The sequence below is a fragment of the Arachis hypogaea genome, chromosome 18 (genome assembly GCF_003086295.3).
Source record: "Arachis hypogaea cultivar Tifrunner chromosome 18, arahy.Tifrunner.gnm2.J5K5, whole genome shotgun sequence".
Classification (NCBI taxonomy): domain Eukaryota; kingdom Viridiplantae; phylum Streptophyta; class Magnoliopsida; order Fabales; family Fabaceae; genus Arachis; species Arachis hypogaea.
Window position 1 is genome coordinate 94,449,839 of NC_092053.1, and position 15,031 is coordinate 94,464,869.

The following is a 15,031-nucleotide window of genomic DNA, read 5'->3' on the forward strand; positions in this document are numbered from 1 at the left end:
TTATTTAAGGCATAGAATGTATAAACAACTTAGCAAGCAAAACAACAGCTACTAAAGAGTAAAGAAGCTACCTTCAATGGAACCCAATTCATTCATTCATTATATCTACAAGAGAATGGAAAGTGTTTACCATGGTGGGGTATCTCCAACCAAGCACTTTTAGTTTAAGTCCTTAAGTTGGACATTTGAGAGGCTCCTTGTCAAGGTGGCTTATGTTTGTATTCATCCTTGAACCTCCAAGAGTGCTTGTTCTTCAGTCGGTTGTCAGTATTTCCAACCATCTTCACCAAGCTTGGGTGAGGTTCTTCCCAAGATACGAGCTCCCAAAATTGGTCTTCATGTTGTGATCCGGGATCCCATATATTATTCTCACACCCATCTTCTAGTTGATCAAAACAATTCCATTTGGGTGGTAAGTGATTTGAATTCTCATGTGAGCACCAAACGATCCTCCTAGACCCAATCAATTTAGCACTACACCAATCCATGCTATCAAACGTTGAACATGCAACCATAGTGAACCTAGGATGACGTCTCCAACCACTACACAACTCTCCCCTACTCTTAACTCCACAAAGGGCTTTAAGTTGACCATCATTTCCAAGAAACCCATATTCAAGTGAGAAAGCAAGGCTTATAGAAAGGAAATTTACCCACTTGAATGTTGTGTCGAGCGATGGTGGTTTAGGGAGGGTGACCTCCCCACACTTAGTCAATGCAAGGTCCGTTCCCTTGTGGTCTTCCTTTGCAACTTCCACCTCTTTGTAAGCTTCTTCAGCTTTAATTTCTTGATCAACAACTTCTTCTATCTCCTCCTCATCACTCTCGCCATAGATAGAAGGTTTAGTGAAGTCTACTTCTTCATCAATTCCAAACATATTGGGAAAGGATTCATCAAGGTCAAAAGGCTTATGTGTTGATACGGAATCATCATAAATATGAGGGCCTATTACTTGGAATGTTTCTTCCAATTCTTCACTTACAACATGCCTTGGAAGTTGCTTATCCTCCTCAACATTGCTTTCTAATCCAATGGAAGAAGGTTCAACAAGATCATCAAGGGGATTGATCAACGTGGACATAAAATCACTAATGATAGAGTCCACTTCTTAGTCAATATCCCTCAACTCTCTATCCAATTCCTTAACATCCCTTCCTAACTCCGTGGAAGGGAGCTTTTCAACTTGAGATTCCTCTATGTACTCAACATATCCTAAGTACCCGACCACTACTTCCTTTTGTTCAATAATCTCTACCTTGTCCTCATGTTGTACTTCTTGCCTTAACTCTTCTTCTTCACCTTGGAGCTCCAATTTTACTCCATCACTAAGCTCCTTAGTTGCTTCTCCACATTCATCAACGGGAGTACTTGGAATGCATGAGCTCAGGTGGGAGGCTAGGCAACCAACGGCTTCTACCAGGTAGCCATCTTGGTTTCCATCTCCTTAAACTCCTTTTCTATCTCCTCTTGTTGCCTTAAGATATGAGATTCAAGATGTCTTAGTTCTTGCATGTGGGCTTCATCGGAAGGTGGTGGTGGAAAAGAGGGTTCATTGTTTGAGGGAAAGGTGTTGTAATCGGAAGGTGGTTCATGTTGGTGAAAGTCTTGAGGTGGTGCATATAGAAATTGTGGTTCTTGGGGGTATTGGTATTGAAATGGTGGTGGTCCTAGATATGGTTTATATGGTGGTTGGTATGGTAGGTATGGGTTAGGGTTATATGAAGGTGAATGGTGGTATGAGACTTATGAGTATGGTTGTTGAGGGCTATGTTGAGGAGGGGGTTCCTATGCATATGATGGTTGTGGTTGACAATCACAATAGGGGTCATCACATACATTAGATTGGTATGCATTAGGATTAGGAGTATACCCATAAGAATCCGAAGAGTAGTCACGTTGGGGTGGCGCTTGAACGGCTCAGATGGCATGGAATGCCCTTTGGTCCTTACGCATCTCCGTGAGGAGAGTAGTCATGTCCCCAAGTGCTCTTGTCAAGCTTTGATCTCCAATTCCTTGATGCAAATCCTCATTAGAGCTTCCATTTCCTACAACATAGTTTGAACCAAACTCATAGCCAAAGTGATGAGAATTCATGGTGATAAGAGAAAATAAAAACAAAAGCTAATAAGAATTAAAGAAGACTAAATCCTAAAACTAGCAAAAATTAACAAATAAACCCAAAATCAAGCTATTCACAATATATACAATAGCCAATAACATAGCACCATTGCAACTACCTGGCAACGGAGCCATTAATTTGATACAAAAATTGTTGTCGGTCTAGAATTTCTCTTATAGAAATTAGAACTTCGTTGTAAGCATAGCTCCGAACCAACAAACAATCCTCACATCAAATTAAACTTTGGTTTTGTCACATGTACAAACCCCAATAAGAATTAACCGAAGTATTTAAACTCTGGGTCGTCTCACAAGAAAGTGTAATGAAGTGGTCAATTATTGGCTATGAAAGAACAAGGGGTTTGATTTATAAGAGGGGCAAGAAAAGTAAATCAATCAAGTAATTAAAGAAAGCAAGGTAAAGAACTCTTGGCTAAGACATAGGTAATTGAGATCGCCATCCTTGTCTACAATGCAAGTATTGGTAATTATGAGGAACCGAGCTCATTAGGTCTACTCACTAAAGCCTTAAGTACGTAATGTCTACTCCTAGGCTTGGAGTACGTCAAATGGCTTGATCAACATCAATCCATAAGTCCCAACTTAGCTACTAATTAACTTAGTAGTAGGCTAGAGTTAATGGTTATCAAATTGATCCCCAATGGTTCTCAAATCACCAATTCAATGAAGCCCAATGACTCAAGATCACTCAATCCCCTTAACCTAGGCCAAGGGTCAAGAGAACTACTCAAAAATTAGAGGAAATATTTCATCAAATACCTAGAGTGCAATAAAAGTAAACATCACAAAATACAAGAATTAACAAAACCTATAACTAACATAAGCAAGAAATCAACAATAACAATGAAGATAAACATAAAAGAGACATGAAAACATAAAATTGCATTAAAAGAAATTGAGATCCAACAATTGTTCATTAACATAAAAGAGAGTAAAACAAGAAATTAACACTACAACTAAGGGAAACAAGATGTAGAATTAAGGAATTGTAAAAGAAACAAGATGAAATCAAGTGATTAATGCAAAATCTACAAGAGATTAACCTAATCCTAACCTAATTCTAGAGAGAAGAGGGAGCTTCTCTCTCTAGAAAACTAACTAAAGACTCATGTTGACTAACTAATTGCTCCCCCTTGCTTAGACTTCAATTCTGCATGAAATACACTCAGAAACAAGTTGGATTTGGGCCTGGGCAGCTCAGAAATCGCCCCCAGCATTTTGCCTTTAAGTGGGTCACGTGTGAGTATCGGCACGTACGCACCATGTGCGCGTGCGCGTCGCTTGTCCATTTTCTCATCCGCGCGTACGCGTCATGTACGCGTACGTGTCGCCATGCGATGCCACTTCTGCGCGCGCGCGCCTTGTACGCTTGCGCGCCCATTGCAGTATTCCCAGTCTTTGTTTCTTCATGCATTTTCCACTTTGTATGCTTTTCTCTTCATTTCTTCCATCCAATACTTGCCTTATGAACCTGAAATCACTCAATAAACACATCAAGGCATCGATTGAAATTAAAGTGAATTAAAATCACCAATTTATGGGCCTAAAAAGTATGTTTTTACACTTAAGCACAATTTAAGGGAGAATTACAAAATCATGCTATTTCATTGAATAAATGTGGGAAAAGATGATAAAATCCCCTAAAATAAGCACAATATAAACCACAAAATTGGGGTTTATCAAAAAGCAGTTGATAACAGATCCTAACTATCCCTAAGATACATCAAAGCCTCTATCTATAAAGTTTCCAAAAGAAATAAATATAGACATATACATCATTAAGTTTTCTGAAATAAAATGGAGAGGAGTCTAAATAACATACAAAGCAGAATTCAAAATAAACTTCACCGTCTTCTAGATGAAATCTAACTCACTGCGGAGCACCAGGACCTGCATCTCAAAAATAATAGATATATACGGAATGAGAATCACTGGCCCATGGGTTTTCAATATGGTAAAAATGCCAAAAAAAATACAATATAAGGTAACGGGAAATGCAACCAAACAATCTTAAACTCCATATTTCAACATTTCCATTTCCTAAGTCCACATTAATTTATAACCAGGCAACTACCTCAAAGAATTCTAATCTACCTCAGTTATCTCATTAATTTTCACCATTCTTCCCAATACTTCCAACATTCAAACGAAACCAGCCTCAGCCTCAACCCACACCAACATGAGAAACCTTTCAGGTATACAAACACAAACAAGGCAAACAGGCACTACACAAGTAAATTCAAGTAAAGCAATTAGCATATAGTCAATTAATATATATGCGCGCGCGCACACACACACACACAAAATTAAGCAAGCCATTACAAGTAGCAAACTCAAACAAATCAAACAAATACAAATGATGTATGCCTACCCTATGGTCAATGAGTCTCATCTGTCGGTTATCCAGCCAAACCCAATATGTCCGGTAGTGAACCTTGGACAGTCCCTACGTACGCGCATCTCTCAAGAAAAATTACTTCTCTTAGAGGATAAAATCCAGAAAGATATAAGTGTCCGGCCACCCTTACGACAGAGGGTCAAAAACTAAGAGCAAGTAGAATCACTCTACTGCAGCAAGTGGAATTCCTCCACTATATTGCAAAACAAGTAGAATCACTCTACTACAATAAGTGGAATCACTACACTACATTGCAATCACATTTAGGAGAAAGTAGAATCACTCTACTGCGACAAATAGAATCACTCCACTGCACTTCCCCAGTAGGTATATCTCAATTCAAAGTTACTTTCATTATTGAATTCCATCTCAATTCCATTCCACTCCATTCCTAATCAAAATCATCATCCCCATCTCTCAATGTCACAACCATTCTCATCACATTTCAATCATAATCAATTATCATTATCTCTCCATATCATAGTCGTCCTCATTATATCTCATTCATAATAAATCATTATTATATCGTGATCCTATAATCATCCTCATCATACCTTAATCATGACAATCATCATCACATCACAATATCATAACCCAAACTCCTCATATTTACTATCTTAACTCATTCAGTCTCATTCCTAGCTCCGCTACCTTCTAATTCACTAGCTCTAGACTTATAACAGGATTTTACGAAAGTTTTGCTAGGAAGGCCAAACGGCAGGGCTTGTGCGTACGCATCCTTACTGTGAGTACGTAGGCGCCAGAACGAATTCCCAGCGTGTGTGTACGCGTCATAGTGTACGTACACACAACTTATAAAAATTCCAGGGTGTGCATGCGCACACCCTTCGTGCGTACGCACGAGCACTTCCAATCCTCTACTTTGTGCATACGCACCATATGGTGCATAGGCACACAAACCAGAAATTCTGGTTTTCTGCAACTTCACAGAGTTCAGTTTTTTACACCTAACCTTCAATGTTCATAACTTTCTCTACAAAACTCTGTTTTTCTTTATCTTTAAACTCTTTTAAAGTTCTCATAATCATCTTCAATTTAAGACAAAGTTCATTTAAATCCAAACTCCGAGGGCCATATTGTGGTCCACCGATGTTGGTTAAAAATAGGTTTTTACCAAATTTATCAAAAGCCTCTAGTCTTCAAAACTCTCATTTCAAACCAAATCAACCACACTCAATTCAATACCAATTTCAATCTTAGGCACTCCTCCGTATTTTTAATTACTCATTCATAAATTTTCAATCATCTAATACCTAATTACCTCATCATCTACACTTCCCATCAATCATTCAATAACTACCAACCCATCATAAATTTCACATTATATTTTCACATTCCAATTCATCAATTCATCTTGCTTAATCACCAAACTCATATCATATTCTCATACAATTCTCAAACAACCAATCACCAAAACAAACTCAAGTCCAACAATAATTTATCAATTACACATTTTAAGTTCATCCTGTCATACAATTCAATCCTATTCCTAGGGCCTCTAGCCTAGGACTTCATGTCACATTACATAGTATTTAAATAAAACTTAAACTGTACTTTAATGAAGCCAAAACCAAACTCTCAAATTTGAAGTTCACCATGTCTAAATTTCAAGATCACCTCCACCAAGCTCAAGCACCTCCAAAGAGCAACTCAATGCTTCCAGTATTCAATCTACACTATTTTTACATAATATACACAATACTCAAATTCTAAGGTTTCATAGAACTTCATAAAAAAATGAGAAAAGTGGCTCTTACCTTTACCCACTAATATTGGTGATGATATCTAGTTAGAACTCAAGTTTGAGCTTCCCTTAAATATAAGAATCACTAAGTTTCATGAACACACACACCAAAAACGTGATTTCCATAAGAAAATTGAAACTACAGCTTGGTGAAGGAGACGCTTACCAAAATTTTTTAATAGAATTGAAAAGGATGAGATGGGATTTGTGTGGCCGCAAACATGCAGCAATCGGAGCTCCAAAGAGAAAGTTGTGGAGCTTTGAGGATAAAAAAGGGGATTGGGGTTTTGGTTCTTCACGACACTCTCTTCTCATCTCAGTTGCTCTCTCTCTCTCTCTCTCTCTCAATGTGTTATAATGTGATGAAATGGCCTTTGAAAAATACTTATATAGGTTGGGTTTAGGCCCAACGTAGGTCCGGTTCATTCGATTCAATCTGTTGGCCCAATTTTAGGCCAAAACCTTTAAGATTGGTGTTTAATTCATATTTTAATTATTTTCAGTCCTCTAAATTATAAATTTTAACTTCTTAACTTCGTTCATTCATAAATTAATTTTTCCTTCCTTAGTACCAGACATATTTAAGCTGGTACAACTGGCTAAAATACCAGAATACGTTTTTACACAATTTTTTGCATATAATTATATTTTTTCACTCAAAAAAATTCACTGAATTCAATTATCATAGATAAATGTTCAAATTTCTAATTTTTAATTTTTGACCCTGTTAGAACACATTTTAACTATTTTAGTTAAATACTTAATTGTCCAATTAATTCTTTTTTGAGCTCTCTTTATTTTATCCACGTGCTCTCTTTCTCTTTGAGGTGAAAGTGGCTGTTTTGCCATTTAAATAGAATTTATATATGTTAGACTTGAGTCCAACATAAACTCTGTGTAAGATTCTAAATTTTTTGAAAATTAAATAATTAGTTATTTATGTGGTATTATATTTATTGAGATTTTATTTTTAAAAAAATTATTTTAGCAAAAATAATTAAATAAAATTTTATAATTATTGAAGTTTAATTTAATTATAATTTATTTTAATAGTTTAAATTATTTATTAAAAACTATTTTAATAGATAAAAATTTAAATTTATTATTATTATTATTATTATTATTATTATTATTATTATTATTATTATTATTAAAATTTAAAAGAAGAAAAAAAAGAGTTGGGCGAAGGGCCTTTTATATATATATATATATATATATATATATATATATATATATATATATATATATATATATATATATATATATATATATATATATAAACCAACGTGGCTGAGTTCATTATGGTTGCATATGACATATATATGATATGACACGTTGCCTTTTTACATTCATTAATCATCATCATTTACACACCATTAGTCATTATCAAATTGCATGGCTAAGTTGATTTCAAGAGGGAAATGAAAGAGAGCCAAGAGAGAGGAGAAAGAAACCGTCACCCCCTACCAAGGACTATCAACTTCGATTTTTTTAATTCGTAATTCTAATAAAAATTTTAATTTAATAAAAGTGTTTGTATCTTTTTTTTTTATATGTTGGCATTATTTTTGTTCGATAGAAATTGACGGTAAAATAATTTTTTTTCTTTTTGAGTTCGGTGATTTGAAGTTCAAAAAAACACAGATGATTTCTGATATTTTTTTTTTACAGCTCGGTCAGAAAGCTTTTCCATAGCCTCGAGTATTTTGATTTCATATGGAGGTAGAGTTTGGTAATTTTATAATAATTAAATGTGGATTTAATAAATGAATGTTGGTTTGATTAATTGTTATTGAGTTTGATTGAATTTTGTGTTGAATTTGGTTGATTTATTGTTATTTTTGAGATTATGGTTTGGTCTTAGTGAATTTAGCTTAGAACCAAACTGTTTTGAGTGATTTTTGGGCTGTTTTATGTAAAAATACTGAAAAATATTGGTAAGGTGTGATGGCTGAGAGAGTATATTAAAAGTTACGAAGAAGCGGTAATCGAAAAACTCAAAAACAGATTAAATTATAAGTAATATTTTGAAAGGAAAGGGCTAAGGAATTTGGTTTTAGTATAAGAGGAGGATTAGTATTTGAACTTTATTTTTGAAGGGTAACATTATTTTTGTGAATAAAAACCGAGGTAGAATTTGTAATTATATAAGTTTTTGGGTATTTTTGGTAATAAGTAAAGTTCAGGGTTATTTTTTAAAATTTGAAAATAAGTGAGGGTTCAAATATAATTTTATAAAATATTAAGGTTAAAAATAGAATATTAAAAAATTTGTGATTTAAAAAGTAATTAATAAAAGTTTAAAAATAAGGTTTTATAAACTAAGTTTTAAGAAAAGATATATGTATTATTTATTTACCATTTAAAATATCTTATTTATATTATTGTTATTATTATTTTATTATTAAGAATATTATCTAGTAAATACATTATTAATATTATCATAAGTCAGAGAAGAGCAACAGAGTGATCTTAAAAGTTTTAGAAAACGCAGACTTAATTAAAGTATTTTATGATTCTTTTTCATAAGACATTAGGGAATGGCGAGAAAAGAGTGTGAAGTTGAATTAAGATAAAGAATTAAAAGATTGAAGAAAAGAAAAGAGAAAGAACAGAAGTAAGGAAATAAAAGAGAAAGATGAGAAAAAAAAAGAAAAGAAAAAGAACAACAAAAGAAGAATATATTAAGTAAAAGGACCTCTGCTATAGGAGAGCAGAGAGCAAATATTAAAAGAATATAAAGAATCTCTGCCACAGGAGAGCAGAGGGCAAGAATGAAAGAATGTATTAACTAAAGGGATCTCTACCACAGTAGAGTAGAGAGCAAAGATTGAAAAAAAGTTAAATGCTGTTTGGGCCTTAGTGCCAAGTGTCTAGTGGGGACAGCGATACATAACGCTCACTTGATACTATAAGGACGGCTCAGTGAGGACGGCGATGCGTAACGCTCACTGGAGACCGGAAGGAAGGTTCTCCCATGAGAACGGCGATACGTAACGCTCATGGAGGGGACGTTGGCTGAGATAAAGACGGCGGTACGAAACGCTTATCTCAAGACCAGGGGTCGGGAATTGGGCAACAAACCGACACATAAGCTCTTAGCCTATATAGGACTTGACATGCATCATGCTTGTTTGTGCATATCTCTGTGCTATGTAACTCTGTGATTGTGTGTGTGTGCTGCATGACTAATTGACTTATGTGTTCTTTTATTATTATGCTTATATGTGTTCTGTTGTTAGTTACGGTTAGTTAATAATAGCAAAACGAACTTAACTAGCTACTCCTACCCTACTAAGAACTTTCCAATTCTTACCCCCTATTTCCACCCCCTTTCAGTTACAGGTGCGATGGTTTATTGCGGAGCTACAATAGCATATAAGATTATATTCACAAGTTGAGTTGTTAGAATTTATTTTCCCCTCGTCGTTTATTGTTTTGGTTTTTTTAGAGGGGTAGCATTTGTTTTTCAGAATATTGGAATAAGTCTATATATATAATGCTATGTGAATATATATATATTTGTGATTAAATGGTTTGAAGTACAGACTCTTCGTTTTCTTGGTTTAAACTTTGGTTCGTATTCGCGAAGGCTCAATATTAAATAAAAATAGTATATAATTAAAGGAATAGAGGTAAGTAGCGTTTCGGACTTTTAGTGCGATTATGAGGTGCTAAAAGTTAAGGTGTTACACCTGGTCCAATCCGTTAACGTTTTTAGCCCGTTTGGCCCATTTTGGGTCAAAACCTTTAAGATTAACGCCCGATTTTCGATTCTAAATTATTTTTGTCTTTTCAAAATAATAAATTAAATTTTTAAAATTTTATTTTTCTCAAAACACAGTACCAGACAGACTAGAGCCGGTACTACCGGCTTACGCACCGGTACACATTTTTACAAAAATCTTTCCCAAAAGATATATTTTCAAACTCAGAAAAATCCACTGAATCTGAATCTCATATTTATAATTTAAGAAAAATATTTTTATATTTTTGAACCTATTCCAGTCAATTAAATTATTCTATTCTAGTTAAACGATTTTTCGTGAAAACTCCAGTTCTTACAAAAGTAACCAGAAAAATTTTTCAAACACAAATTGGAATAGATTATCTTTAAGATTTGGGTCCTAGGTAGGACCACTGGGCAAAAAGATAAAAATACCCCTCATCCATACTTAATAATACCTCTCTCTCTCTCTCTCTCTCTCTCTCTCTCTCTCTCTCTCTCTCTCTCTCTCTCTCTCTTCCAGAGAAGAGGGCACGAGAGATTGGGAGAAGAAAGGAAAAAAACGAGTGTTACTATTCATCATCATCTTTAAATTCATTTTTTTTATCTCCCTTTTTATTTCTATACTACTTTTACAGTGAGTAATCGTGAGAACTCCTCTCTATTTCTCATTCTATTCTATTTTTGCGTTTTGGGGTTGAGAAATTAAAATGTAGGATTTTGATTTTTCTAGGAGAAGCTCTAGCTTAAATTCTAGATAGAGAGGTTTTATCCTAAGTTCACGTGAGCTCATAGACAATAAGATTAGCATGCATTATATATATTTGTTTTATTTGTTTGAGTGTGCACAATTAATTGAATTTTCCTACTTGCTTATCTCTATATTACTTGAACTATTTGTGCCTTATTATGATTAATATTGGATGCCTTGCTTGTGTTTGTTTTTCCTGAAAGGATGAGGTAAGATGATATGATGGTTGGGATTATTAGTGATTTTGATTGCCGCCAAATTTGATGGATTTGGTTAATTTAAGGTTTAGGATGGCCAATTATATATTGAGGAATGCATTATGGTAGTATTTGTCTAAAGTCGATAAGCGAGTTGTTCACTTTAGAGTTCTTGGCTTCTAATTGTAAGTGAATCATGATACTAAGGGTTTAGTTAGTGAATTGATAAGTAAGAGGATTAGATAAATTGTAATCAAAATCATAGTACACCTTAGTGATTCCTTTCAAATGGTTTAGTTAAAACCCTATACATTGAAATTCTATTGAGTTGGAGATTAGGAATACCTAGAGAATTCATGTTCCCTTATAAAATCGTTATTTGGATTCGTTAATCCTACTGGAAATTGCCAGGTTCTCACCCATTGCTATTTACTTCTCTTTTCCAAATCTCAACGGATTCTAGCAATGTCAAGTTCACATCTGACGAGTTTACTCAGTTCTTGGTGTCCCTCTCAGTTTTAGTAGTCTTTTTTCGATGTTGATTTATTTACTGTATGCACTATAGACATGAGCTGGTGTTATCTTATTTAGGTCGTTTTGGCTTGAGATCCAATTAAGTTGCCTTTTTCATAGCCTATGCCTTGGAGTTCTTTTTCTTGTATACATTCTGTTGGAGATAAGTGTGTATATCCAATAAAATACTATTGTGAATTATTATTATTATTATTATTTCTTTTTATAAGAATAAACTTTTATAATTTAAGATAGCGTACTTAATTAAAATTAGAAACGAATAATTACGATAGGGATCGTAATAATGAGATATACGTTTTTTGAGTACTTTTAATTTAAATTGTTCTTAATCGTAGAATCACTAAAAATTGGACATTAGTGATTCGAATAGATTAATATATATATATATATATATATATATATATATATATATATAGTCTTTATTGGATGAAAATTAATAGATCTCATTTATTAAATTATATATATAAATGGTATATATAGAGATATAACCATTGAACTGACTCACTCTAAGAATTCCTAATGGTTATAGTTATCGTATATTTGTCAATAGGATTTTCTTATGATGAACATAATATTAGAATTTTCCTTTGACCTGTGACTATCATAGTAATTGACAATGTATTTATTATACTTTGATTCCGGACACCTAACACCCTACGGTGTTAGTTGAATGGACATTGGGTATGATTTAAATACTTGTAGGATTAATGATTAGTCAAAATGGAATCCATCAACTATGGTAATGAGTTTGAGCTCTACGATTATAACGAATGAAATAAACAATGCCTTGGCCAAGGGGTTTGAATGAATTAAGAAATGAGTTTCTTAAGTCATTCATAATTCATTATAATAATGGTTACAAGTTAGAGTTTGACAATCAAACCGTTCTCTAAAAGTTAGTAAAGAGCTGAAAAGATGGAAGGAGTTGTATTTTTTTGTTCATCTTGGGTTCTTTGTAAAAATATTATTACTTTATACTAAACGGGTCGTCAAGGAGCGTTGCTAGACGCCAACCTTGATTAGTAAATTTAGTATGACTAATTTACTACCCGCTTAGTATTGAACCTATGGGGTCACACACTAACGAGTGTTCTAATCCTTGGTAAATAATCATTTAATTATTATTTTGATTAGATCAAATAAATAATTATATTAATTCAAATAAAATATTATTATATTCTTTGCTAGCACCATGAATATAATAATATGATAATTGAGAATATTAAATAATTAATTATTTATTCTATGATGAGTTTTAAATATGGATAAGATCCCAACTGATTCTGTTTCAAATTAAGTTGTAATTTGATTCACAAATCAGTCACCAATCTCATACTATATATATGTGTATATGATAAAAGTCTGTTTCAAATTAAGTTGTAATTTGATTCACAAATCAGTCACCAATCTCATATTATATGTGTGTGTGTGTGTGTGTGATAAAAGAAAGAACACAGAAGTTTTTCTTTTACCTCCACATACACAAATATTCCAATTCTTAGTGAAGAATTGTTGGTGCAAGGAGTTGCAAGAAATTTCTCAGTTAAATCCATTGGTCAAAGAGTTGACAACAAGGATCAGTCTCGGTGTGGATACATATAGTACCTTCATACTATCGAAAGAGAAAGTTTTCATTCACTAGGGTACTCAGGTATTGGCATCTAACCCATCTTATTTGAATAAAGTTTTAAGCACAAAATAGATCAATAGGATTACTTTATTACTTCCGCTACGTGTTATGAACACTTGTAATCTTACAGTGGTATCAGAGTCATGACCCTTTTATGTTTAAAACTTTATTGCAAAAAATTTACAGAATTAATAGGATTAATTTAAGTTTTGTTATTATTGTGAATGTGATTCCTAATAATGGCATGGGATGCTATTATCAAAATTATAAATTTATATGGGATAAAATTATATGTATGTTAAGGAACATACTGTTATTATTATTTTTTATTTATTTATGAAATAAAACTGAAAGAAAAAAAAGGATAAATAAATTTTATACTTTGTTTACGAGGAGTTACCTGACAACCAGGAGATTCGTACTCAAGGATAAAATTTATATATATGTATTTGATACATGGAATGAATTAATTTTTACTTGAACCTAGACAACCTAGGGGTATAAAATATAATTCAATTAAATAATAACCTGACAACCAGGTAATTATTTGGGATTAAAATTGTATGTGATACATTTAATCATCTGTTTAAAAATGTATGAGTAATGACTTGACAACCAAGATACCCATTCATGATTTTAAATATTTTTTAACACTTAATTTAAGAAATAAAGATTTCTTAATTTTCTATAATAATAATTATTGTAGAAAGTGTTATTTGTATGTGTGAATACGTACTTATATTTGTTTTTTCCTTTTAGATTCATGAATAATATGTCTGCTCTATCACTGCGTGGCATACTTGAAAATAACAAATTGGCTGGAGCCAATTATGATGATTGGTATCGCAATTTGAAATTGTTCTCATGAAAGGCTAATTGATATAATCGATAAGCCTGCTGTAACGGCCCCAGTTCCTAAAGAGGATGGAAGTATTGATAATGAGGCAACCAAGGCTTATGAGAAGTACTTGGAAAATTGTCTTACTGCCAAATGCATCATTCTAGCAACCATGGGTTCTGATCTTCAGAGGCAACATCAGGATATGGATCCACCAACTATTGTTGAACATCTTAAGAAGATGTATGGTGCACAAAGTAATACGGCCCGATATCAATTGTCCAAAACTTTGTTTAGATCCACACTTGATGTGGACTCTCCTGTTGGACCCCATGTTCTTAAGATGATTGATCTTATTGAACAACTTGAGAAGTTGGGATGCAAATTGGGCAAAGAACTTTCACAAGATTTGATCTTGCAATCTCTTCTAGAAAATTTTTTACAATTCATTGTTAGCTTTAATATAATTAAAGTAAGCTATGATCTTCATGAAATGCTCAACATGCTAATTGATTATGAGAATCAAATTTCATCTGAGAAAAAAGAAAGGAGTTGATATGGTAGTTGGCAGCTCTTCTAAGAAGAAAGGAAAGTGGAAAGCAAAAGGAAATGGAAAGAATAATTTTAAAAGAGAACACATGGCACCTAAGGGTGGTGAGACCAAACCCAAGGACAAACAAGAAAAGGTTGACAAAAATGATTCTGAATGCTTTTATTGTAAAGGCAAAGGTCATTGGAAAAGAAACTACAAGGAGTACCTTGCTTCTTTGAAAACCAAAGAGAAAGGTAAGACATGCTTGAAAACAGTTTTCATGATTTCTTTAGCTACTATTAATTCTTCTATATGGGTATTAGATACCGGAAGTTCTCATAATATTTGCAATTCGTTGCAGGGACTACGAGTAAGTAGATGACTGAAGAAGGGAGAAACTTACGTTTAAGTCGGGAACAGAGCAAATGTTGCTGCTGTAGCTATAGGATCTATTTCTTTAGCAATGCCTACGGGCAAGACATTAATATTGGAGAATTGTCATTATGTTCCTAATTTTGT

General features: G+C 33.4%; 1 protein-coding gene across 1 annotated transcript; it reads left to right on the forward strand.

Annotated features, from left to right (window-relative positions):
* The first annotated feature begins 13,734 nt into the window (after window positions 1–13,734).
* LOC112770167 (uncharacterized) lies at window positions 13,735–14,536 on the forward strand. Its single transcript, XM_025814578.1, has 3 exons — window positions 13,735–13,742; window positions 13,902–13,982; window positions 14,014–14,536. Exons 1-3 carry the CDS (start codon window positions 13,735–13,737, stop codon window positions 14,534–14,536), a joined length of 612 nt encoding a protein of 203 aa, XP_025670363.1.
* Window positions 14,537–15,031: the final 495 nt, after the last annotated feature.